This window comes from Oncorhynchus masou, chromosome 31 (assembly GCF_036934945.1).
Source record: "Oncorhynchus masou masou isolate Uvic2021 chromosome 31, UVic_Omas_1.1, whole genome shotgun sequence".
Taxonomy (NCBI): Eukaryota; Metazoa; Chordata; class Actinopteri; order Salmoniformes; family Salmonidae; genus Oncorhynchus; species Oncorhynchus masou.
In genome coordinates, this window is record NC_088242.1 from 77,937,476 (window position 1) to 77,964,148 (window position 26,673).

The window sequence follows — 26,673 nt, forward strand, 5'->3', positions numbered from 1 at the left end:
TCTGACAAGAACATATTAGTATATCAACAAATATCACATTTGTTTTGGTCTCTTCTTTCTGTCCCTGTCAGGCAAAACTCCCCAATCTGAAGGAGGTGGATGTCCGCTACACCGAGGCCTGGTGAACACATCCTGTATGACATCACTAGAACACCAACTCCCACATCATCCAAACATCATCGGAACACATAGCCTCTCTTACATCAACAATAAGAGGATCCTCTCCCATCTCTAGATGAGGACACTTTTATCTGGAGATGACATCAAAACGCCACGACCTCTCTAGTAACATGTCCATGGAAAATTACTATCTTTCTAGTGACATCATCAAAATACAAAGGCCTGTTCTTTCTTGTGAAATCAACATACAAGGACGTCCTTTTTAGTGACATCATCAAAATGCAAGGACCCACTTTCTTGTGACATAAGGGACCCTCTCTTGCTCTCATTCTCTCTCATGTGTTGTTGCTCACTCAGTCCCTGTCCACATCCTATTTGCCCTCAATAGACTCATCATAGATTTCCTCTGTGTTGTCATCTGTACACAGAACAAAGTTAACAAATGGTGGATCTTGCCCCTTTCCCCCCCTCTCTCTAAGGACCTTTGAGTTTAAATTACCTCTCTTCCCTCCATTTACTGGGAGCTATTCTACCCTTGTCTGATGAAGGCTGGATAACCAGGTCACATTCCAGTACATTTTTTTGATATTGCCTCTAGTCAATCCAAATGTAGCTTTAAAAGACTATTCAACTGTCATTTTGGTCTTGTTGTTTTGTTTGGGTTCTTTCAGGTTAAGAGTCGGGCCTTTCCAGTCCTTCATTGGGAATGAGGTGCTACCTCAAAAAAATAAAAGTTGCAAGACTGTGCCTAATGCCTTGTATCACACGTTCACTCTCAATCAATTTTTATCAACTTGAATGAACGTATTTTTCCAGATATCTCTGCTTTCACATATTGTATATATATCTATATCTATATCTATGTATATAGATATATATAGATAGATCTATATAGATATATATCTATCGATCGATCGATATCACACACAGTACCAGGCAAAAGTTTGGACTCACCTACTCTTTCAAGGCTTTTTCTTTATTTTTACTATTGTCTACATTGTAGAGTAATAGCGAAGACATAAAAATGATGAAATAACACATGGAATCATGTAGTAACCCAAAAAATATTTTTTAGATTTCTTCAAAGTAGCCACCCTGTGCCTTGATGACAGCTTTGCACAATCTTGGCACTCTCTCAACCAGCTTCACCTGGAATTATTTTCCAACAGTCTTGAAGGAATTCCCACATATACTGAGCATTTGTTGGCTGTTTTTCATTCACTCTGCAGTCCAACTCATCCTAAACCATATCAGTTGGGTTCAGGCCAGGTGATTGTGGGGGCCAGGTCATCTGATGCAGCACTGCCATCACTCTCCTTCTTGGTCAAATACCCCTTACACAACCTGGAGGTGAGTTGCATCGTTCTCCTGTTGTAAAACAAATGATAGCCCTACTAACTGCAAACCAGATGGGATGGGTTATCGCTGAAGAATGCTGTGGTAGCCATGCTGGTTAAGTGTGCCTTGAATTCTAAATAAATCACTGACAGTGTCACCAGCAAAGCACCATCGCACCTCCTCCTCCATGCATCACGGTGGGAACCACACATGCGGAGATCATCTGTTCATCTACTCCGCATCTCACAAAGACACGGCGGTTGCAACCACAAATCTCAAAATTGGACTCATCAGACCAAGGGACAGATTTCCACCGGTCTAATGTCCGTTGCTCGTGTTTCTTGGCCCAAGCAAGTGTCTTCTTATTGGTGTCCTTTAGTAGTGGTTTCTTTGTAGCAATTTGACCACGAAGGCCTGATTCATGCGGTCTCCTCTGAACAGTTGATGTTGAGATGTGTCTGTTTCTTGAACTCTGTGATGCATTTATTTGGGCTGCAATTTCTGTGGTTGGTAACTCTAATTAATTTGTCCTCTGCAGCAGAGGTAACTCTGGGTCTTCCTTTCCTGTGGCGGTCCTCATGAGAGCCAGTTTCATCATAGCGCTTGATGGTTTTTGCGACTGCTCTTGAAGAAACTTTCAAAGTTCTTGAAATTCTCCGTATTGATTGACCTTCATATCTTAAAGTAATGATGGACTGTCTTTTCTCTTTGCTGACTTGCCATAATATGGACTTGGTCTATCTTCTGTATACCACCCCTACCTTGTCACAACACAACTGATTGGTTCAAACGCATTAAGAAGGAAAGAAATTCCACAAATTAACTTTTAACAAGGCACACCTGTTAATTGAAATGCATTCCAGGTGACAACCTCATGAAGTTGGTTGAGAGAATGCCAAGTGTGTGCAAAGCTGTCAAGGTAAATGGTGGCTACTTTCAAGAATCTAAAAAATATTTTGATTTGTTTAACACTTTTTTGGTTACTACATGATTCCATATGTGTTATTTCATAGTTTTGATGTCTTCACTATTATTCTACGATGTAGAAAATAGTCAAAATAAAGAAAAACCTTTGAATGAGTAGGTGTGTCAACTTCTGACTGGTACTGTGTGTATGTATGTATGTTATATATATATATTCCCTGTTGACATTTTAAAAGCAGACATTTCAGGAGCTCTGCTCTGCGGTTGCAACATCCATTAAAAGGAAAACATGTTTGTACATAACTCCCATATTTAATAGAATGGTTGTGCAGTAGGTGGTCTGAGACTGCCTTGTATTTATGATTTCTCTCTTCATATCCTGTTTTTCTGCCTCCCCTAATTTTGTCATATACCTTTTTTTCACTTTCTAGGCAATTTATCCATAATCCATGTTGTGGCTTCAACAGAGGCCCCATGTACACCTTGCATCAACCTCTCAATGTTGCCTTTTTGGCATGATGGGGCATGTTTTTATAGAGATAAATATTAGACACTTTTTGCAAGTAGATGTAGATATACAGGCCATGATCATCCTTAATGGGAAAGGAATATTTTGTCATTGTCAGGAGTGAAGAGGCTCTGTAGAGGCAACAGCATGGTGTGTAGATGACCCTGATTTAAAAAAAGGGGCACATTAACTGCCCAAAGTGTCTAGACTAAGATTTTAATTCACAATTGTTTGCCATACTGTACTTCAAAAAAGAAACTATTGCATCAAACATCAGTACTGTCTGAAACGTGACATAACGGTGGATTCTAATGTGCTAATCATTCATTCACAGAACCGCATTTCTCTCTACTCCCCCATCAAGCATGGAGAGAGGGCACTGTTTGGAGCATCCTCACCCATGAAAGTAGTACATGTATCTTGGTTAAAACGTTTTGCATTCAATCTTTATTTAAAATCCTAAGAACACTTTCTGTTTACATGGGCATATTGTGGACAAGTCCATTTTTTTAAGCCACCTGTTTTGAATTGATTTACCATATTGTTACCAAGGAATGTTATTTCAGCATTCAGGTATGTGACTTTGCCCACACAAACAGCAGAACAGTGTTGTCCTCTGTGTCGCTTCTCTTCTGCTGTAGGTGGCTTTGATCAATCTGTCCCTTCTCTGTGCCCTTTCAGGGTGTCTTACACAATCAGATCGTTCTTTTGACTGCCCTACTCTGGTCCCATCCACTTCTTGTTTTTTCAGAATTCTCTAGAATTCTGTTCAGTTTTGGCAGAACTTAAAGAACACAGAGTTGGACACCGTCCAATAAGAGTTCAATACTATGTTTATTTTGAGTACCATTACGGTTACTGGCACTACATTTCATTGTGTATGGGCATCTTTGGTCTGACTTAGGACCTCCATGCTGTCACTTCCTGTATAGTGTGTGTGTGTGTGTATGTATATGAATATATACACACACACACACACACACACACACACACACACGTATATAATTTTCTGTCCCCCTCCCCTCTTTGCTTCTTAGTCTCCCTGTTAGGGAGGCTGTCATTGCCTTCATCTTAAGGACATGTGCGTGTGGTCATTAACTTTTTATTTTCACACAAAGTGCACTGTAATCTGTCGTGTTTTCATGCTTAGTATCTTTTAATGATTTGTTTATCAACTGTTGATTTGATCATGTTATCAGTTTATTTTGTCGGCTGACTTTTTTTTTGGCATGTACATTTTGCATCAGCTGATGTTTTTTTATTTTGTAACTTTATTTTAAAGATTTTAATATGAAAAGGGTCAGATCACTAGCTCTGAAGTCGACCTACACCCTTTGTCCATGGGTTACCACAATGTTCTGATCGAAGCTCAATGATAAGCAGTACATGTCATAAACCAGCGATTTAATCACCTTGGTGTGTGATTACAGACCTTTTTGTATTGCTGGACACATTAGCTCGTGCACAAAATACTGTGTAATGATATGAACATAGTATGTATGTATGCCAGTGAGTGTACTGGCTACTGTACCGGTTGTACACTGGTGACATACTGTGTGTAATGATCTGAACATAGTATGTATGTGGGAACCTGACCTGAGGATTTGTTTTGTAGCCCTGATGTTCCTCTAGTTTTTAACATTGAACTGTATATCTGCAGCTGGCTAAAGAGGGAGACAGAGGTTGGAATGTGGAGGGTTTTAGTACTGGAGAGGAAATTGTGACAAAAACGACTCCATTTGTTATATCACTTTCCTGTGGAGCTCACTGTGCTTTGCTTTGGTTTATGTCTCCTCTAACTCTCTCTTCTCTCCTCATTCCTCTCTTTTCAGAGGTCATATTACAACCTGTACTCATTTTTCTGAATTTGTAAAGATTTCTATAATTTGAATTGTGACCGCAGCTTGAGTCTTAATGTGGTTGACAGCGGGGCGCCTGCTGCTGTAGCACCCCTGCTAACGCAGTGATGGACAAACTAGATTTATGTACCCCTCATTTCCTCTCATCTGCGTTATATGCTTCTACAGCTGGGTTACTACTGCTCTGTGGCTGTTGTAATAAAAAAACAAGACCTTCTACGGGAAAATAAAATACTATGATGTGAAATCATTTCAATCAAAATAAACTGTCTGTGAATATGTTTAAAATGTGAGTGCTGCATAGTTATTTATAGGTTCTGTGTAAGTTTCACTGTTTTCAAATGCCGTAGTTTAATCTGATCAAATGAAGCGAAGATAGTCAGCAGAAGAGGTCATGTTTTATTGACTGAAATTACGCAGAGGAACCATAAAAGAAAATATAAACAAGGATTATCAAAGCAACATAATGTGCTCTAAGCCACAGTTTCACCTGCGAATAGCCCTGTATGTCTACAATATATCAGTAGTTAAAGAATGCATTTGTTGAGAACAAAAAAGAAACAAGCAATACACTGGTAACATGACTTAATTTCTCTGGAGTTTTTGAGGAATACATTATCAGTATGACGCTGCTAAGTGCACCTTTCACTGTTCATCTGAATAACCCATTAACACCCAAAATTATGCAAATGTTAAACACATCACACATTTTCTCTCTGTTGGCCTTGGCTTTGAAAGACTGAAGTTCGGGATGCAACCACGCAGGCTCAGGATGAGCTGCCCTCAGGAATAAAATTTACTGTTGTTGATTTTCTTTTCCTTTATCCTAGGACCAGATAAGTTAAATGAATGTATCATCATGACATTTCTGTTCACAATTTTTATTATTATTTTCATATAAGCATTTCGCTGCACCTGTGATAACATCTGCAAATGTGTGTACACAACCAATAAACGTTGATTTGAATAGAGCACAACTCCGGCTTACTTCTGTTTGCAGGTGTCTTGGATCTTCTGTAACTGTGTATCATTGGTGCTGAACTCTCTCATGAGGTCGTCACGGAGCTGTGGGGGGGCGGAACGCTGCAGGCTGTTGTGGGTGTCGTACAGGAAGATCTCGTTGTTTATCTCAGCCTGCCGCCTCCGCAGCTGGTTGGACGACGAGTACAGCTCCTCCTCTGCTTTCTGATTAGCAGACAGACACAGGCTCACCATCTAGATGCACAAACACCACCACTAACACCAAAGGCTGTCAACATGCAGCGTGTCTCACCTCCACCTGCTGCACATCGATGTAGACCAGTAAAGACGCCAGCTCTATGCTCTCATTGAAGCCATTTTTCAGAGGAACGGAACGGTACCCTAAGATGAAACAGTGTAGAAGTGTGTAAATGAGGGGCTTAAGGGTTCATGCACCACATATTGGTGGTTGTGTGTCCTACCTGAGCGGATGCCCTTCACAGGGAAGGTAGCCTGAGCCAGGAAGTTAGGGTCTGAGAACATGTCCTCCTCATTCACCACAAAGCGCAGGAAGGTGAGCTCTGGCTCATGGACTGGGAATGTCACCGGCTCTGGAGGAGCCTTCCACACCGGGTTCAGCCCATTGTCACCTGAACAAATATAAGCCACATTACCAACATCCTTTCAACTTTAAAACAACACACACAAGCTGATATTCTTTAATTAGCTGGACGGCATAGTGGAAAGAATGTAATTCTATCCAGTCCCACTCCTTACGATAGACGACGGTCTTAAACTTGTTATCTTCTGTGTGTCCACACAGCTCCGTCTCTACAAAAGGGCTAGCAATGCTACGGCCTGGCTTAGGCAGGTGTCTGGCAGCAATCACCTGCAGGGGGAAGCACAGCAAACTCAGTGCTCAACAGTAACCAGTTTACCATATGAAAGATTAGCAGGGAAATGTCAGTGTAAATAAATACATTTGGACAATGAGCAGAACCATACCCTGACAGTAAGGGTGAACTTGACTTTCCTCTTCTCCAGATGTGGATCATAGCTGTCTGAGCGCATCATCTCTGGCTGTAGCACGTAGCCTGTATGTCCGTTAAGGCTGAAGAGGGCACTGTTGAGTTGAGTATACTTATCTGGGGACATAAACAAACATGAACATCACTTGGACACCGAGCAAGCAATTTCCTAAACTCTGTGAACACATTTTTTGTTGTTGTCACATACACTGGATAGGTGCAGTGAAATGTGTTGTTCGACAAGATCAGCCATAGTAGTAGAGTCTCTGGCGCAAATTAGTGGAGCTCAGTTGGTAAAACATGGTTCTTGCAACACCTGGGTTGTGGGATCAGTACTTAAAAAGTATAAAAATGTATGCACATAAGTTGTCCTAAAATGTTAAGTGTCTTGCTCTACCAAGGGCACGTGGAAAAAGTACCGAATCGTCAAACTTGTGTAAAAGTATAGATACCTTAATAGGAAAGGAGTGAAAATTGAAAGCCACCAAGTAAAATACTACTTGAGGAAAAGTATTTGGTTTTAAATATACTTTAAAACCTCTTAAGTATCAAAAGTAAAAGTAGGAATCATTTAAAATTCCTTATATTAAGCAAACGAGTGGGCACAATTTTCTTATTTAAAAGAATGTACGGATAGCCAGGGGCACACTCCAACACTCAGACATAATTTACAAATGAAGCATTTGTGTTTTGTGAGTCTGCCAGATCAGAGGCAGTAGGGATGATATGTGTGAACTGAACCATGTTCTGTTCTGCTAAGCATTCAAAATGTAAAGAGTACTTTTGGGTATCAGGGAAAATGCATGGAGTAAAAAGTACATTATTTTCTTAAGGAATGTAGTGAAGTAAAAGCAAAAGTAGTCAAAAATATAAATAGTAAAGTAAAGTACTGATACCCCAAAAAACTACTTAAGTAGTACTTTTAAGTAGTTTTACTTAAGTACTTTACACCACTGGGCACATGGACAGATTTTCATTCCCCCTCCATCTTTAACACATGCTCATCAAACCCACCTGCAGTCTGGAAGTTGAGCGCCACCATGTGGCAGCCACAGGCCCACAGAGGGTAAGGGTCATAGTTTGATGAGTCTACACGTTGGCCCTTGGGGTAGGTGCGGCTCAGGGACTTGCGGTTGTACTTCAGGAAGTCTGGAGTTTTGTTCTTGGCCGGGATCTTGTTCTCCACAAAGGAGCGGATCTCTTTGTAGCAGTAGTTCACTGTGGGGGCATGATTAGTAATGGGCAGACTAAGTTTGATCAGAACAATACTGAGAGGAGAGAGTCTACCACATCTGACTGTGGTGGAGGGTGACATATTCTGGTAGTAGTAATATGAGTGTGAGTAAAGGGTGGATTGAATTTAATTTGAAAACACACATTTGAAATCTCTAATGTGTATTGCAGTGCATGCAAGGATGAATGCCTTAGGTGGGTGTTAAGGGTGATAGGGCTGGGGATCGTACCAAAGCGGTCCTTCTCCTTGCTGCGAGGCTGGCAGTACACCACCAGGTCAGACATCTCCATGGCAACCTCTTCACTCTTCTCCACCTCCTCCTGCTGCTTGATCTGGAGGACAGAAAACACACAGCAGCTTCCTGTCAGCATGACATCACTGAAGACAGCTTCCTGTCAGCATGACATCATTGAAGACAGCTTCCTGTTCCTAATCTGTGCCCCGCACATTGACACAGTACCGGTACCCCCTGTATATAGCCTCATTATTGATATTTTATTTAGTAAATAACTCTATTTTCTGAAAACTGCATTGTTGGTTAAGGGCTTGTTAGTAAGAATTTCAAGCATTTCAAGGTAAGGTTGTTGTATTCTACGCATGTGAAAAATACAATTTGATTTGATTTATCAGTATGACATCACTGAAGACGCCTGGCTGTGTAGCAGCTTCCTCTCAGCATGACATCACAATATACGCTGGGCTATACATCTTTGGAGTGGTAGATATAAAGATATCATACTAGCCTCTTACATATAGATGTCGTTGGGTTATTTAAGAAATAAGGCACAAAGGGGTGTGATATATGGCCAATATACCATAGTTAAGGGCTGTTCTTATGCACGACGTATCGCAGGGTGCCTGGACACAGCCCTTATCCGTGGTATATTGGCCATATACCACAAACCCCGATGTGCCTTATTACTATTGTAAACTTGTTAATTACCACAGTAAAAATAAATGTTTTGTCATACCCGTGGTATACGGTCTGATATACCACGGCTGTCAGCCAATCAGCATTCAGGGCACGAACCACTCAGTTTATAAATGGAAATATATCATGATACTAGCCTCTAACTGCTTGTTGTGCTGCTTGGTGATCTCTCTCTGGGTGATGTTCCAGGCCACCTGGTACCACTCAAACAGATCTTCCAGTGACTCTGCCGCAAAGTCAAAATGAATCTTACTGTCATAATCACTCATCTGAAGTGTCATGACATGGGACTTCCCATTCTTTGCAGATCTCACTGAGAAGAGAGCGGGATGGAGGGAGCATGGGGAAGAGAATGTAAAATATTTATTATGTGTAATGTACTGTATATATAATAAACTGTTGTGCTTGGGTACAGGACTAGACTGTGTCTACACATTATGTACCGTCAATTGTATATTTATCCTGTGTAAGGTGTCATGGTCTAAAATGATCCATTTAGAAATGTATGTAGTTGTGTGTACTGTTGATATGGGGTATGTTTTAAGAGCAGTCGGTCTAATGAGCATGTGCTGTGTGGAAGGACTGGGGGTTTGGTATTTAGTGTGTTAATCATGTGAAGATAGCATGTTTCTGATATAGATTATCTGTGTTTGAACAGCATGTAAAACAGATGTAACAGAATGACTGTACTCACCAACGTTACACTTGGAAATGTCAACAACTCCTTTACACATATCCCCCAGAGGATTGTCCTCCATGACCTGTGAGACAAATGTGTACACTGTAGATCTCTAAAAATGCACTCTTACCACACAGGAAATATACAGCACAAATGCACAATGTCATTGACAGACTGACCCCACACCAGTAATACAGTAACACCATGCAAAATACTGATCACTCCTCCTACCTGATCCTGTGACTCAGCTTTGATATTGTTGGACACTTCCTCAACATAGTTGGCAGGGAAAAATAGCTGCAGCTTTCCCCCATAGTCCCCTTTCCACCTATAGGGAGCAGCAGAGAGAGGTTAGTATGTTCCTAATCTGACCTGGGATCAAATTGTGTGTCTGTGTTCTGAGGCCTCACCATCCATCGCTGTCTTTGGACACACTGTGGATCAGAGCCCCCTTGCAGAAGTTCAGTTCATCCGGTCTCATGGGTCTGTAGTCGTACAGAGCTTTAACTGTACTCTTCGGCTGATGGGGTTAAACATACAGTACATCAACAGGTACATACATTAATACACATTCAAACATAGATACACACACTACATTGACATTGCCTGAGAAAATCTATAAACATAATTTCAATGAAGGGAAACAAGTCAACATAATATGTGAACATACCAGTGACGGCTCGATTTCATTTGGCTCCACATACATCTTAATATCATAGAGTGAGGCGCAGTCTGTCTCCTACACAGACAAACCATTGAAAACACTTATCAGTAAACATATTCTACTTAACCTTTCCTCCCCCAGCAGTCCAGTCTCTGCCCCCTCTTCTCCCTCCCTCTGCCCTCCTCTCATCCCCATTATATCTCTCTCCCATCCTCTCTTTTCTGCCTCCAGTCCCTCCCGTCCCTCTCTCTTACCGTGCTGAAGCGGCTGACAAGTTCCAGTGTGACAGGGTAGCGTAGTTTGATCTTGCGATACAGAGGCTTCTTACGGAAGTAGTTGACCAGCTCCACCAGGCTCTCGAACTCAGTGGTGGTTCCCAGCACGTACATAGAGCCATCCTTCTGGATCCGACAGTGCTTCACCTTGCCATCACCTCTGAAGGTGATAGCGTAGGAATCGCTCTCCTCTCTCTGTCTAATGAGGAAGGCTCCGTCCCGGGGGATTCTCAACAGATAGTCCTCTGCCTCCCCTCTGCTCAGGTTACTATAGAACCACCTGACCACCACAGCACACAGAGAGAGAATCGACGTGTTAAGTGTGTGCATTTTTGCGTACCTGTGTGCATGTTTAAATTCAGACATCCTCTATGTCAGATGACCCTATGTAACTCACCCTTCCAGTAGGTGTGGGTTGGGTCGAGGCACAGCCTCAGTGAGGCGCAGGTCAAAGTCGTGGCAGCGGAGGGGCATGTCGCGATAGTGCTGAATCAGTGAGTACACACTGGGGAAGTGCAAGTTGTCAGTCAGGAAGTAGAAAGTATGTCCTCCCTCTGAGCCAGAGCGGATACGACAGTGCTGGACCCTCCCACTGCGCCTACAGTATAACACACCGAAAACAGGCATCAGCACAGCAGAGATCTAAACACAGGACACGTACTGGCAGTAGAGCCGAAGACAAGCTGGCGTACCAGAACGAGAGGGTGAAGTCTGTCACAAAAGTGTCACTTTCTCGGACCAGGAAGGTGCCATCCCTGCCTCCCGACTCAGCACAGAACTCCTGAAGCAGCCTCTCTGCTGTCTGCCTCCCTTCACTCATCCTCCCATGGAACCAAGGCTCAGACGTGTGGAGCTCTGGGGACTACAGCATAGAGGGAGGGGGACGGAGGCAGGCAGGGAGCGAGGCAGGGAGGCAGGGCGGTAAAAAACAGTCATAATTATGTAATAATTAAATACCGTGACAATGATCATTTGTTTCTCCTACAATTATAAATGAACTATTCTCTGTTGTTTACCTTCCTGAGCTCATCCTCCTCCTCCTCCTCTGCGTAATAGAGCGTGTCATCTGAAATCACACAGTAGTGCTTGTTCCATCGCTACAGGCAGACAAACAGGCACAATGTCAGAATAGTTGACAAAGGCAACCATCACAACAAAATATACACTAACAATGCTATGACTATGAAACAAATACAATAATATACAACACACTTCCTGAACCAAATAGGCCTTTAAGAAACTATCTTGGAACCATATCATGTTAACAGGACAGGTGGTCTCTAAGTTACCTGGTCCACTGGATCCCAGATATGCAGGTCTCCTTGCTTCTCTCCCTTCCGGAAGTCCTTTCCGCTGATGCCTCCCTCCACACTCAGTTTCTTGTGCTGTAGGGGAGAGGAGGGGAGGGGTGTTGGACCACCACAGACCCACCACGCAGGCAATAACTGACTGTCATCTGAGAAGCCCATCATATTTATTTTTTATTTTACCTTTATTTAACTAGGCAAGTCAGTTAAGAACAAATTCTTATTTTCAATGACGGCCTAGGAACAGTGGGTTAACTGCCTGTTCAGGGGCAGAACGACAGATTTGTACCTTGTTACTAGACCAACGCTCTAACCACTAGGCTAACCTGCCGCTACCCTGCCGATGAGGAATCACTTACTATAACAAGCTGTACCATATACTACATCGGAAACCGTTTTTCCCTGTGACCCAATTCTTCACATTATTCCCTCCCACCACCATCCCCATTGTATCCTCTGGGCTGGCCCTCACCTTTAGGATGATATCATACCACCATCCCCATTGTATCCTCTGGGCTGGCCCTCACCTTGAGGATGATATCATACCACCACCCCCATTGTATCCTCTGGGCTGGCCCTCACCTTGAGGATGATATCATACCACCACCCCCATTGTATCCTCTGGGCTGGCCCTCATCTTGAGGATGATATCATACCACCATCCCTATTGTATCCTCTGGGCTGGCCCTCACCTTGAGGATGATATCATACCACCATCCCTATTGTATCCTCTGGGCTGGCCCTCACCTTGAGGATGATATCATACCACCATCCCCATTGTATCCTCTGGGCTGGCCCTCACCTTGAGGATGATATCATCCCACCATCCCCATTGTATCCTCTGGGCTGGCCCTCACCTTTAGGATGATATCATACCACCACCCCCATTGTATCCTCTGGGCTGGCCCTCACCTTGAGGATGATATCATACCACCACCCCCATTGTATCCTCTGGGCTGGCCCTCATCTTGAGGATGATATCATACCACCATCCCCATTGTATCCTCTGGGCTGGCCCTCACCTTGAGGATGATATCATACCACCATCCCCATTGTATCCTCTGGGCTGGCCCTCACCTTTAGGATGATATCATACCACCACCCCCATTGTATCCTCTGGGCTGGCCCTCACCTTGAGGATGATATCATACCACCACCCCCATTGTATCCTCTGGGCTGGCCCTCACCTTTAGGATGATATCATACCACCACCCCCATTGTATCCTCTGGGCTGGCCCTCACCTTGAGGATGATATCATACCACCACCCCCATTGTATCCTCTGGGCTGGCCCTCATCTTGAGGATGATATCATACCACCATCCCCATTGTATCCTCTGGGCTGGCCCTCACCTTTAGGATGATATCATACCACCACCCCCATTGTATCATCTGGGCTGGCCCTCACCTTGAGGATGATATCATACCACCATCCCCATTGTATCCTCTGGGCTGGCCCTCACCTTTAGGATGATATCATACCACCACCCCATTGTATCCTCTGGGCTGGCCCTCACCTTTAGGATGATATCATACCACCACCCCCATTGTATCCTCTGGGCTGGCCCTCACCTTTAGGATGATATCATACCACCACCCCCATTATCCATTGTATCCTCTGGGCTGGCCCTCACCTTTAGGATGATATCATACCACCACCCCCATTGTATCCTCTGGGCTGGCCCTCACCTTGAGGATGATATCATACCACCATCCCCATTGTATCCTCTGGGCTGGCCCTCACCTTTAGGATGATATCATACCACCACCCCCATTGTATCCTCTGGGCTGGCCCTCACCTTGAGGATGATATCATACCACCACCCCCATTGTATCCTCTGGGCTGGCCCTCACCTTTAGGATGATATCATACCACCACCCCCATTGTATCCTCTGGGCTGGCCCTCACCTTGAGGATGATATCATACCACCACCCCCATTGTATCCTCTGGGCTGGCCCTCATCTTGAGGATGATATCATACCACCATCCCCATTGTATCCTCTGGGCTGGCCCTCACCTTTAGGATGATATCATACCACCACCCCCATTGTATCATCTGGGCTGGCCCTCACCTTGAGGATGATATCATACCACCATCCCCATTGTATCCTCTGGGCTGGCCCTCACCTTTAGGATGATATCATACCACCACCCCCATTGTATCCTCTGGGCTGGCCCTCACCTTTAGGATGATATCATACCACCACCCCCATTGTATCCTCTGGGCTGGCCCTCACCTTTAGGATGATATCATACCACCATTACCATTGTATCCTCTGGGCTGGCCCTCACCTTTAGGATGATATCATACCACCACCCCCATTGTATCCTCTGGGCTGGCCCTCACCTTGAGGATGATATCATACCACCATCCCCATTGTATCCTCTGGGCTGGCCCTCACCTTTAGGATGATATCATACCACCACCCCCATTTTATCCTCTGGGCTGGCCCTCACCTTGAGGATGATATCATACCACCACCCTCATTGTATCCTCTGGGCTGGCCCTCACCTTTAGGATGATATCATACCACCATCCCCATTGTATCCTCTGGGCTGGCCCTCACCTTGAGGATGATATCATACCACCACCCCCATTGTATCCTCTGGGCTGGCCCTCACCTTTAGGATGATATCATACCACCACCCCCATTGTATCCTCTGGGCTGGCCCTCACCTTTAGGATGATATCATACCACCACCCCCATTGTATCCTCTGGGCTGGCCCTCACCTTGAGGATGATATCATACCACCATCCCCATTGTATCCTCTGGGCTGGCCCTCACCTTGAGGATGATATCATACCACCACCCTCATTGTATCCTCTGGGCTGGCCCTCACCTTGAGGATGATATCATACCACCATCCCCATTGTATCCTCTGGGCTGGCCCTCACCTTGAGGATGATCTTGCCCTTGAGCTGTGTGGGGGATGGCAGCTGTTCAGCCATCAGCTCCACAGGCTCCATCAGCAGCTTGTCCTGGAATACCTCTCTGAAGATACGAGCCATCTGCCTCTGCTGCTCTACGGGACAGTGCTCCTCAATGGAGAGAACCACAGGGTATCTGACAACAACAGCACCACAATGCTCAGTCAACACAGGCAGAATGTTCTAGAAACATTTACAGTCCTCAGTTGTAAAGCACCTCAGGTGTGGGTATGTTTATTAGTTTGGGTGAGTTTTCTCAGACAGATTCAGACTCACTCAGATGTGACAAAGGCATGGTCATTGATGGCCTTCACCACGTCCTCAAACTTGATCTTGGTGGTCCTGGTCCAGCCATGGTATATGATGGGCTCACCTGGCCCTTCCCAGCAGTCCACTACAGGGCCACACAACACAAAATAATCCTTCCCAACTATAGAAGTAAATGGATAATGTAACGAGGGCAAAGTAAAACTGTTTCAGTGAGGTTTAAGGTGTACAACTAACACTCAACACAGCGGCATCCCAGACGCAGGCAGCGAATGTAGGCCTCGGTGGATGACTCGCTCCGCAGCTGGTCTCCAGTCAAGTACCTGATGGAAACACATAACAACATCATAACAAGAAATACAACATGCAAACAAATCATAAAGAGCATTTGTGTGTTTATTATAATATGAGTTATAGCCTATTCAGAGGTGGCACCACAGATCCCAGAGTGGTCTGGTGAAAAAACATTCTGGGGCCGTAGCTTTTCCTGATGTGGTAAACTAACCAGGTAAAACTCCAGACCGTATACGGTATGATATGATTAATCTGTTGTAAAAAGGTTTAATATGGGCTATGATAGGAAAACAGTTTTTCTAATCAAGTCACGTTTTTTTTTTTTATGGAAAAACTCCTGGTCTTGGTGAGGATGACAATCCTATCAAATTGCCTCAACCCTGTACTTGTTCATTTTAATTATATTTTATTTAACCAAACCACTCTAGAAAATCAAGTTGCTAGCAATAGGCATTATTTTTTTCGCTCCAAAAACTCAACAACAGGTTTGCTAACGTTACTAGCTAACTGTAGTAGCAGCAGCCAACTTATAATTGGATCATTTGGACAATAACTTGATTATTGAGGATTAATTGTTCATATTCATTATATTTTAAGGACTAGAGGTGTTTCCTATACACAGACACGGAGAAAGCAACATGATTGGACAATAAAACTAACTGGGCTGAGCCTGCTTTATGCAGGTTTGCATCGTGTAGTTCTGCCCTATGCAATTGTAGGCCTAATAAAACATGTACTCACAGTCTATGTCAGCTATTGTGTTTAGGCTTATTGATTAATTCCAGTTTTGGTTTGACAAAGTCTAGGTAGCCTAGTCAGCCCAAGTTTGATTATAAACCACATTTTATCTCATTCAAATTTTCTCACAAACAAATGGGCTATAAATACATGTTCCCTTTTTGTTTACCCTGGCCAGTGACAAGAGCACATAGGCTAGACTATTCAGCTGCTGTTGTTGGTAGCCTACAATTGATCAGACTGAAAAATAGTCTCGTTTCCATGCAATACAGCAAGTCTTATCGCTAATGTTTAGCTCTATAGGCTGCTGCATTTATGTAAAAGCTTTTGCTCGTGTCTATTGGGAGTGATGTGCTATCACGGTTGCTTAGTAAATACAGGAGGACATTGGAGATCACGCTTTGAGCTTTGTGCGTTACGTCCCGCCCACGCGACCTGCGATTTCCGCAAATCTAATTGGTCAAGACGTGCAAAGAGCCTGCAGCAGCACTCCGATTTGATGGACAGCGAAATTGTACGGGAGTTGACCAATAATGAGGCAAATCGGTCTAAAAAGCAGCACCTTGACCCTTTTTTTAATGCATTGCATCAATTTATTTTAGTTACAAAAGTTAAGTAGTGTTCATTTCATAGTGCTGTGTTGTATTTTTTGTGTTATGTGGCGGGACTGACGTGTTGTGTGAGGAATTGATCCAGTAGTGGGACAATGGGTTGTTCATATCCAGGTTGCACATCTCTGAGTATTTCTCATCCCAAATCGAGTTCTCCTTAGAGAAGAGGAAACTGAGGAACTAAAGTGAGAGAAGAGAGAGAGAGCGCTTTGACAAACATAAAACATCATTCTCCATTCCCCATTCACACACATCAAACACTGTGTCCCACCTCGCTGACAGTGAACTCTGGATCGTTGGTCTTCCTCATGGTGTCGTCTATAAAGGTGGTCATCAGCTCTCGAACCTGGTTCAGGTCATTGGCCCATGACTCCTGAGAAGGAGAAACGTAGAGAGTGAGGAAAATATAGATAGAAATTACAATAAAGGTAATGATAACAGGTAGCAGTTTAAACACTGACAGAAACAGACCCAGTTTTACCAATTTCATAATTGATAGATAGCTTGATCATACCTTCTGCTGGTACAGAAGAAATCGTTGGAAATCATGGAGAAGAACTGCAGAGGCATCAGGTTTATCTGTACTACTACAGTAAGGAAAAACCACATCACCCACCAACATACCGTCAACAAGAATTCAAGTTTACCGGTATAATAAAGCTGAGTAAATGATTATTTGTGATTGTTGAACTACATCTTTCAATGAAAGAGAAAGACCCACCCCATGATGAAAGCACATGACTCCCTTTTGAACTCCTCGAGAATCTGATGAAACATATCCACACACCAGTTACAAGTCAATACACAGTCACACACACACACACACACACTGGTTGACAGCCATGCAAAATGTGATATGCTAGCTAACACTTCCAATGTGAACACACATATCAATACATACTGTAAGAGAAGTTAAATTATCGGTAATTTATGGTATCTGTTCAGCATTTTCTACTTAGAGAGTGTAGTAGTGCAGTAAAATTATGACTCACATCTTTCTGATCAAACATTAGAATATTGTAGAATTTATGAAACTGCTCAAAGTTCAAGACATCTTTCCTTGCTCCAATTTCCTGGAACAAAAGAGGGAGATGGACAATGTTTGGTTCAGAATCCTTTTTTTATATTTGTTATTTGTTTACCCCCTTTTTCTCCCCAAATTCGTGATATCCAATTGGTAGTTACAGTCTTGTCCCATTGCTGCAACTCCCCTACAGACTCGGGAGAGGCGAAGATCAAGAGCCATACGTCCTCCGAAACATGACCCTGCCAAGCCTCACTGCTTCTTGACACACTGCTCGCTTAACCCGGAAGGAAGCCGCACCAATGTGTCGGTGTCAGCTTGCATGCGCCCGGCCCACCACAAGGAGTCGCTAGAGCGTGATGGGATAAGGAAATCCTGGCCGCCAAACCCTCCCCTAACCCGGACGACACTGGGCCAATTGTGAGCCACCTCATGGGTCTCCCGGTCACGGCCAGCTGTGACACAGCCTGGTATCAAACCCGGGTCTGTAGTGCCCTTGGTTCAGAATACTACAATTTATTTTATTACATACATACTGCAATTCTATTACAATTGAGAAATCACTTGAGAGCCCAAGACCACTTATTATCATCTAAAATAACTCATGAATAGAATGAATTATACTACCCAAGTTTTTATCTGGCCAAGGAGGGAGGGAAACTTCAGCTCCTTGGTTCTACAACTCATTAAAGTTTTGGCAGCAGTGAGGTTGAGGGTGTGAATAGGGATGAAAAGGGGATGAGTACCGAGAACTTTTCCTTCAGGGAACGTGTGCCGGGGACCTTGTAGTTGAGCTGTGGCAGAAGAGACTTCACCTCCTTCAAGGTGATACTGAGGAGAACAAATTGAAAGAACAATCGATTGAATTGTGGAAATTACTAAAGGGGCAGAATGGGAATTTGGCACAAAAAGTGGTATAATTAAGTAGAGGATTAAATAAATGTTTGAGTGTTGAAACTGTTCTTACCAGTTCTTTTTAGTTTGATTGATAGAATACATCTGTTTCCTCAACCAGCTGGAAACAACAAAAAATATGCACCGTAATTGTCAGTTATCGTCCATATAATGTGTATATGTGTATATAGTATATGGGTTTAGGTTTGTGGTCTTTTCACGTGTGTGTGTGTGTTCACCTCTCTATGATGTCTGGTGTGGGCGCCACCAGTGTCTCCTGTCTCAGTAACTCCAGGCCTGTCAGCCATTTATCCGCGTCATCCACAGTGTCAGCTGTCAATCAACACAGACTATTACAAGCTATATTATCCAATATAGCCTAAGATAAACCATCCATATTTAATCAGTAGGCTATCATCAACAAAATGTGGTTGTATGGCATCAAATAAACACAGAAAAGTGGACATACTCTGCACCCTCCCACACACACTTACCGCCAAGGCTTATGGTGTTAAGAACAAATTGGGACCCATAGAAGATGGTGAAGCAGGTATTGTCATCATGTTTGTCCCTGCCATCTCTGAACCTCTCAAAGTCTTTTGAGTTCCTCCCTGGGCGAATCTCCCGTATCTCAGACAGATCCACTGAAACCGTACTCATCATTGTTACTCACTCTCTCACATACTCAACAGCTTTTATACTTGAGGGTAAAGGGTTGGGATTTGAGTTAGACTTAGATTCAGGTTTACTCACAGACACCATCATTCTTGTCTGCTGTTCGGGTCCAGGCCACCTGCCTGGTCTCCATGATGACCTGCACAGTAAGGCGCTCTACCTTCTGGCGGAACACGGTCATGACGATGCCCATCTCCAGGTCCCTCTTGATCAGACTCTTCTTGTACTCCGTCAGCTCTCCCTGCTGGCTTTGCCCCGGCCCCGCCATTTCTGGCCCTGTGGAATGGGCCCATACTCTACTTATAGTAGGGATGCAATGGGTCACTAGGTCCACGGTTTTATTCAGTGACTCATTAAACCCCTACCTCATAGCCTCTCCATAAAGCTGTTTAAGGATTCATGGTTTCATCATGTCAAACAAAGGACGAGGAAGCAACTACAGGCCTGCACAGTTATAAAGCATGCTTTTATTTGACCACTTTAAATATTTCAGGAGGTGCATAGTGTACAGTGACAGTATATTATGTTCATTTGCATTGATGACTTTTTAGGAATGTCTATGTTTATAACATGGAAACATGTTTTATTTTATTTGCTTGATAACAGATATGTAACTTATAACAACTCTACTTTGCATTGTATATTAGCTTATTTATTTTCAATTATAAAACTGGTTGTTTGGATCGTGGATGCTGATTGGACGAGCAGTGTTCCAAGCCATGCTGTCTTGGCGGGAAACAGACACCGATGTCTGCTAACATTTCTATCTGAAAATTAATCACTGTGCCTCCATAAGAATATCATGTTCAAGTTGGTGTCCGAATCATGTCTTATATTTATCTCATATATTTATTTATCTAATCTCAAATTGTTTCCCTTTGCTTCCAACATAGCATGTACTTTGGTACAGCGGGGGTTAATATAAACCTTGCTGTCTGTCTAACATCGGAAACAATGTTTCACTTGTAAATTTCAATCTCTAGTACTACCATACATAAAGTAAAATGTGCCAAGACGAGACAACTTTTTCCGAGCCAGTCGAAATCCCGCATCAACGTCATTATCATGGACATTTACAAGTAAATGCCAATAGAAAAAAGCTCAAACAAACGGAAATGCAGCTCGTGTGTTGTAATGCAGGTTCAATGTATGACGTTACGGAGTTAGCTGAACTTGGCTTGCTACCTAGCAAGTGACAAGAAAACTTTCCAGCCTGGAAAGCAACCCGTTTTTTAAGAACTGACGACCAGTCCTTTCACATAGCTACTAACCAACAATTATTAATGACTGGGTTGGGTCCTTTAGCAACATGAACAAAATAACTAACAACCAGATTTTTGTCCGGACTACAGCCTATCTTCTGGTGGAAGAATTACATTGTATTAATTGACTTATCAAAATAATGTTTTAATGAAAATATGTAATTCATTGTTATTTTAATATGTTGGTAACAGTTCTATTTAAGCAGAGATGGAAAAAGTACTCAATTGTCATACTTGAGTAAAAGTAAAGGTACCTTAATATAAAATGACTCAAGTAAAAGTGAAAGTAACCCAGTAAAATATTACTTGAGTAAAAGTCTAAAAGTATCAGATTTTAAATGTACAGTGTTGGAAAAAACATTCAATTGTCTTACTTGAGTAAAAGTACAAAGTAAAAGTAAATGCTATACATCAAATTCTTTATATTTAGCAAACCTGACGGCACAATTTCCTTTTTTATAACTGTTTTTGACAGCCAAGGGTACACTCCAACACTCAAACATAATTTACAAGGGAAGCATTTATGTAGTGCATTTAGTGAGTACACCAGATCAGAGGCAGTAGGGATGACCAGGGAAGTTCTCTTGATAAGTGTGTGTATTTGATCTTTTTCCTGTACTGCTAAGCATTCAAATTGAAACTAGTACTTTTGGGTGTTAGGGAAAATGTTTGGAGTAAAAAGTACATCATTTTCTTTAGGAATGTAGTGAAGTAAAAATAGTCAAAAATATAAATAGTAAAGTACAGATACACCAAAAAACGACTTCAGTACTTAAAAGTATTTTTACACCACTGTATTTAAGTGATAATGCCAGAGAAACCGGTGTTTGGAGGATATATTGGCACAAAGGGTTGATAGGCCTGAGACAAAGTCGATATACCCTCCAAACACCAGCTTTGAGGGCTTTTAAACAACGGGTTACCAACATATTCAAATAAGCATTGACATATTTTCATAAAAATAATTTTGTATCTATGGATGAGACCCAGTCGTTCTCTCTAAATGTCCCATTGCCCAACTGGCTGGCAACGTTCTTATCCCTTGCTCGCTAGCTAGCCAACTACGGCTAACTTACAGTCACTTAAAACAGTGCAGCCGACAGAAAAATAGCTGCATTTTCATGTGTTTAAGCTGTTTTCTAGTGACATTTATTTGGATACATCCATAACAATGAGCTAATGATGTACGATTTCACCTGGCATTAAAAATGTGCTCTCTCGTCAGGACACTATTGTTCAGAGGAGCGAGCCAACAACACAGCTAACACAATCACTTCAAACTGAAGCTAGTTTTACCAGTTTTCTATTGACATTTCTTTGTATATATCCATAAAAATAATGCCAGCTGATTCATGATTTCGACTGGCTGAGAAAAGCTGTCTGCCTCGTCCCGACACATTCATTTCTATGGGACAGTGGAGATCGAATTTCTATATTGAAACAATGTTGCAAATGTCAGAGACAGACAGGGTTTATACAAATCTCTGCAGTTGAAAACAAAATGCTAGTATAAAGGAAATGGGAGATAATGTCTAGATTATTTTTATAGTGGAGATCAAGTTTATAAATTGCCTGGCTGGGCTGATGAGACAGTGGATTGTGCAGTGAGATGGAACAGTTTAAATAGGCATTTCAACATCACAGCTAGCCGATGGTAACTTGTGGAATAGACACGTACTGGATTGCGGTTTTAACCAATCAGCATCCAGGATTAAACCCAATCTTTGTATAAAAAAGTAATAAGGCACAGTGAGGCAATGCTGTATCATGAAAACAGCCACAGGTAAATGGGTTGACTGGGTCATTCCAAATGTGCAGTGCCTTATCTGTCCCCAGGATATATCACTTCTTATTTTCTGTAAAATGTGGATTCCAAATGGCTTTAAATATACGATAAAGTGTAATTTACCCTAAAAGCATAAAAATATTGATCTTGAAAGGGAATTCTATGCATTTTGTAGAAAGAAAATTATGTGAATGTCGGCATTATTGCTATGTCCCAGTTGTTATTCCTCAACCTCCATGACAAATATAAGGCTTAAAATTATAAAAATGTTATTATCTTTCTTCATTATTTTATAGTCCTAGTTAAATTCTCTATCATCATAATGTTGTTTTTATGATTATCGTATTTATTGTTATTTAATTTAAGATGTTCTGTGTGTCCCTGATATCACTTTCCATCCTGTTAGTTTGTTGTAATTCTCCATTTAAAAAAAAACAGCCCTTTCTAAAATGACACCACATTCAGGAAATGTCATAATTTCTTTGGTTGGAAAACAGTGGTTCAACTGTAAAAAATATACTGTACCAAGCAAAAATATAAATGCAACATACAACAATTTCAAAGAATTTACTGAGTTACAGTTAGTGAAATCAGTCAATTTAAATAAATAAATTAGGTCCTAATCTATGGATTTCACATCTGGAAATAAATATATGCATCTGTTGGTCACAATGGCAAGTCAATGGGACTCGTTACAGTATCTCTATGAATTCAAATTGCCATCGATAAAACACAATTGTGTTCATTGTCAGTAGCTTATGCCTGCCCATACCATAACCCCACTGCCACCATGGGGAACTCTGTTCACAATGTTGAAATCAGCAAACTGCTCGCCCACACCACGCCATATATTTGGTCTGCATTTGTGAGGTCAGTTGGACGTACTGCCAAATTCTTTCAAATTATGTTGGAGGTGGCTTATGGTAGAGATATGAACATTACATTCTCTCTTCTCTTTCTCACTCACAGAGCTCTGGCTAATTTAGGCTCCAAATGTCCACGCTGTTAGGTTCTGACCTGTTAGGATTATGCACCGAACAGGTTGGAATATGTACATTAAAAATATATATAATTGCCTGAGCTTGACTAATATGTTTTTCTGAAAGTCAGTAGGAATGACCCAACTGTGTTACCTGTGACTGTATTCATGATACAGCACTGCATCTTGTGCCTTTCAATTTTCACCTAAAATTACATACCCAAATCTACCTGACAGTAGCTAAGGACCTGAAGCAAGGACATGCATATTATTGATACCATTTGAAAGAAAAACATGTGTTGATTAAACCTGTAGAGGTTTAATCAATACACCTACAGTGCATTCAGAAAGTACTCAAGACACCTTTACTTATTTCAAAATGCTGTTATAGCCATATTCTAAAATGTATTAAATTATTTTTTCCCTCATCAAATCTAGACACAATACCCCATAATGACAAAGTAAAAACAGTTGTTTTTTTTACATTTTTGCACATGTATAACAAAAAACTGAAATATCACATTTACATAAGTATTCAGACCCTTTACTCAGTACTTTGTTGAAGCACCTTTGGCAGCGATTACAACCTCAAGTCTTCTTGGGTATGACGATACAAGCTTGGCACACCTGTATTTGGGGAGTTTCTCCCATTCTTCTCTGCAGAGCCTCTCAAGCTCTGTCAGGTTGGATGGGGAGTGTCGCTGCACAGCTATTTTCAGGTCTCTCGCCGCTCAAGGACATTCAGAGACTTGTCCTGAAGCCACTCCTGCATTGTCTTGGCTGTGTGCTTAGGGTCGTTGTCCTGTTGGAAGGTGAACCTTGGCCCCAGTCTGAGGTCCTGAGCTCTCTGGAGGAGGTTTTCTTCAAGGATCTCTCTGTACTCTGCTCATCTTTCCCTCGATCCTGACTAGTCTCCCAGTCCCTGACGCTGCCACAACCATGCTTCACTGTAGGGATTGTGCCTGGTTTCCTCCAGACGCGATGCTTGGCATTCAGGCCAAAGTGTTCAATCTTTGTTTCATCAGATGAGAGAATCTTGTTTCTCAAGGTCTGAGAGTCCTTTCCGTGCCTTTTGGCAAACTCCAAGCAGGCTGTCATGTGCCTTTTACAGAGAAGTGGCTTCCATCTGGCCACTACCATAAATAAAGGCCTGATTGGTGAAGTGCTGCAGAGATGGTTGTCCTTCTGGAAGGTTCTCCCGTCTCCACAGAGGAACTCTGGAGCTCTGTCAGAGTGACCGTTGGATTCTTGGTCACCTCCCCCGATTGCTCAGTTTGGCCGGACGGCCAGCTCTAGGAAGAGTCTTGATGGTTCCAAACTTCTCCATTTAAGAATGATGGAGGTCAGTGCGCTCTTGTTGACCTTCAATGCTGCAGAAATGTTTTGGTACCCTTCCCCAGATCTGTGCCTCGACACAATCCTTTCGCTGAGGTCTACGGACAATTCCTTTGACCTCATGGCTTGGTTTTTGCTCTGACATGCACTTTCAACTGTGGGACCTTATATAGACAAGTGTGTGACTTTCTAAATCATGTCCAATCAATTGAATGTACCACAGACGGATTCCAATCAAGTTGTAGGAACATTTCAAGGATGATCAATGGAAACAGGATGCACCTGAGCTCAATTTTGAGTCTCATCTAAATAAGGTATTTCTGTTTCATCTTTTTAATAAATTTGTAAAAATTTCAAAAAGCCTGCTTTGTCATTATGGTGTATTGTGTGTAGATTGATGAGGATTTATTTATTTTTAAATCCATTTTAGAATAAGGCTGTAATGTAACAAAATGTGAAAAAAAGGAAGGGGTCTGAATACTTTCCGAATGCACTGTACATTTCAACCAAGAGCAACAGCTCTAACAACTATGTGGTCTACTTTCCAAACCACAACATTAAACAACCAATCTTTTTCTTTTTTCTGTTAACCCGGCGGTCTCTGAGTGTGAGGGAGGGAAAGTTATTTGCACCTCTACGCTTTTAGGCTTCATTGTATGGTGGTTGTGTACAAATGGAAGCAAACTTTGTGCAGGAATACTGAGGGGTAATATTATATGAGTGTGTCAGACCTGATTCCATGTAGCACTCATTATTTACATTGCAAATGAGCAGCAGGCGCAGTGAATGGATGGACCCAGAGAGAGAAGTGAAGTATTAACCCAGAACTATTTCAATATCTTTCCTGAGGAAACCTTTGCTCTCAACCGGTGCCGTCCCCTTAAAGGGCTATCCACAAAATGTACACAAATTAGTTTCCTGATACACCACAAGAACATAGTCAATAACACACACATAAATTATAAGCATAACTGATGGTCCACTACTTCCTTCTGTAAAAGATGTATCCAGTGTAGCGCAAACCAAATGTGAAACCAATCAACACTGTGGCACTCCCCAGGTCTTGATGTGCCATATGAGAGACAATGCAATACAGGTATGTCAAAACATGATGTAATGTAACCCTGGTTACATTAGGCACATAATAGATTCAAATCCCCACTTTTTTAGGTTAATGGTGTTTGCTATCCACAATTTAATTATCATGAAAATAGATACCGTTTGCTGGACAGTTACTCCAAGTGTTAAAATGAATGTAGGGTCTATAACATAACGGGTTCTTTGGAAATGCATATTCTAATGGATTGAGGAAAATTAGATCGACATATAGATGCACAACAGGTGTTCTGTCTATACTAAAAATTATATTAGGAATCACACCCCACAAGACCCCTGCCACAGACCATTACGGGCGAAGAAGATCCATCACCATCAACGCTCCACTTGAAACTAAAAGCGGATTTCCCCATAGTCACTCTGCTCTCACTTTGCTCTACATTTGCACACCCACAAAAAAACGGAAAAGTTTTAAGACTTACCCAATAAATGAAACAGTCAATGTTATAGCTGTAAAGTAGCCTCTTGTATAAATTAATTCATGGTTTTTAGGCTTGAGATTCTAAAAATGATAGTCTTTCAAACAGTCCTAACCCAGCCGCGAAATGGTCAGTTCCTCAATTCTATGTGTATAAGGAAGTAAAGTTAATTTGCGTTATAGGCATAGCAGTAATAAAAAGATCCGGAAGTACGCATATCTATGCAAATTCCCCTTGGACGCAAGAGTATTTGGCGACACAGCTGCATTGAAAGGTTTCAGCTTTTTGGTGAAATCAAATTATTGGCCTATTGTAAAGTAGTTATAGAAAGTCCTTTGACTGTCTATACATCGGCAAATTGTTGTAAATATATATAATGGTCACTGGTGGCAATGTTTCTCTCAAACTCTATTTCTTAACTGAACGCAGCCCTCCTAGTTACAGTGATAGGCTGAAAAGATCTAAACCATCTACTGTGCTTGTTGAGAAGCAGGAGAGCGAGTATATTTTAGAGC

The 26,673-nt window shown here is 42.1% G+C and overlaps 2 protein-coding genes across 3 annotated transcripts in view; one reads left to right on the top strand and one right to left on the bottom strand.

The window, feature by feature from the left end:
- Positions 1 to 5,720, top strand: part of cmip (c-Maf inducing protein) — a 44,964-nt gene extending 39,244 nt beyond the window's left edge. Inside the window, exon 21 of the mRNA XM_064952034.1 lies at positions 72 to 5,720. Coding sequence (XP_064808106.1) covers positions 72 to 125 — 54 coding nt within the window. The 3' untranslated portion in view covers positions 126 to 5,720. The remainder of the gene's footprint in view (positions 1 to 71) is intronic.
- On the bottom strand, positions 5,129 to 26,329 carry plcg2 (phospholipase C, gamma 2). 2 transcript variants are annotated; one of them, XM_064952032.1, is made up of 32 exons: positions 26,162 to 26,329; positions 19,340 to 19,537; positions 19,081 to 19,230; positions 18,826 to 18,919; positions 18,660 to 18,707; positions 18,439 to 18,523; positions 17,661 to 17,741; positions 17,390 to 17,433; positions 17,183 to 17,255; positions 16,940 to 17,041; positions 16,730 to 16,848; positions 15,263 to 15,348; positions 15,035 to 15,152; positions 14,726 to 14,894; positions 11,810 to 11,905; positions 11,537 to 11,617; positions 11,213 to 11,382; positions 10,918 to 11,118; positions 10,500 to 10,800; positions 10,252 to 10,320; positions 9,992 to 10,101; positions 9,813 to 9,909; positions 9,597 to 9,663; positions 9,040 to 9,215; positions 8,201 to 8,303; positions 7,752 to 7,955; positions 6,715 to 6,854; positions 6,487 to 6,598; positions 6,192 to 6,359; positions 6,023 to 6,111; positions 5,738 to 5,934; positions 5,129 to 5,575 (listed from the first exon to the last, which is right to left on the bottom strand). In XM_064952032.1, exons 2-32 carry the CDS (start codon positions 19,527 to 19,529, stop codon positions 5,533 to 5,535), a joined length of 3,783 nt encoding a protein of 1,260 aa, XP_064808104.1. In that variant the 5' UTR covers positions 19,530 to 19,537; positions 26,162 to 26,329; the 3' UTR covers positions 5,129 to 5,532. The 2 variants fall into 2 exon arrangements, with proteins under 2 accessions (XP_064808104.1, XP_064808105.1); XM_064952033.1 differs by lacking the exon at positions 26,162 to 26,329 and adding an exon at positions 26,027 to 26,044.
- Positions 26,330 to 26,673: the final 344 nt, after the last annotated feature.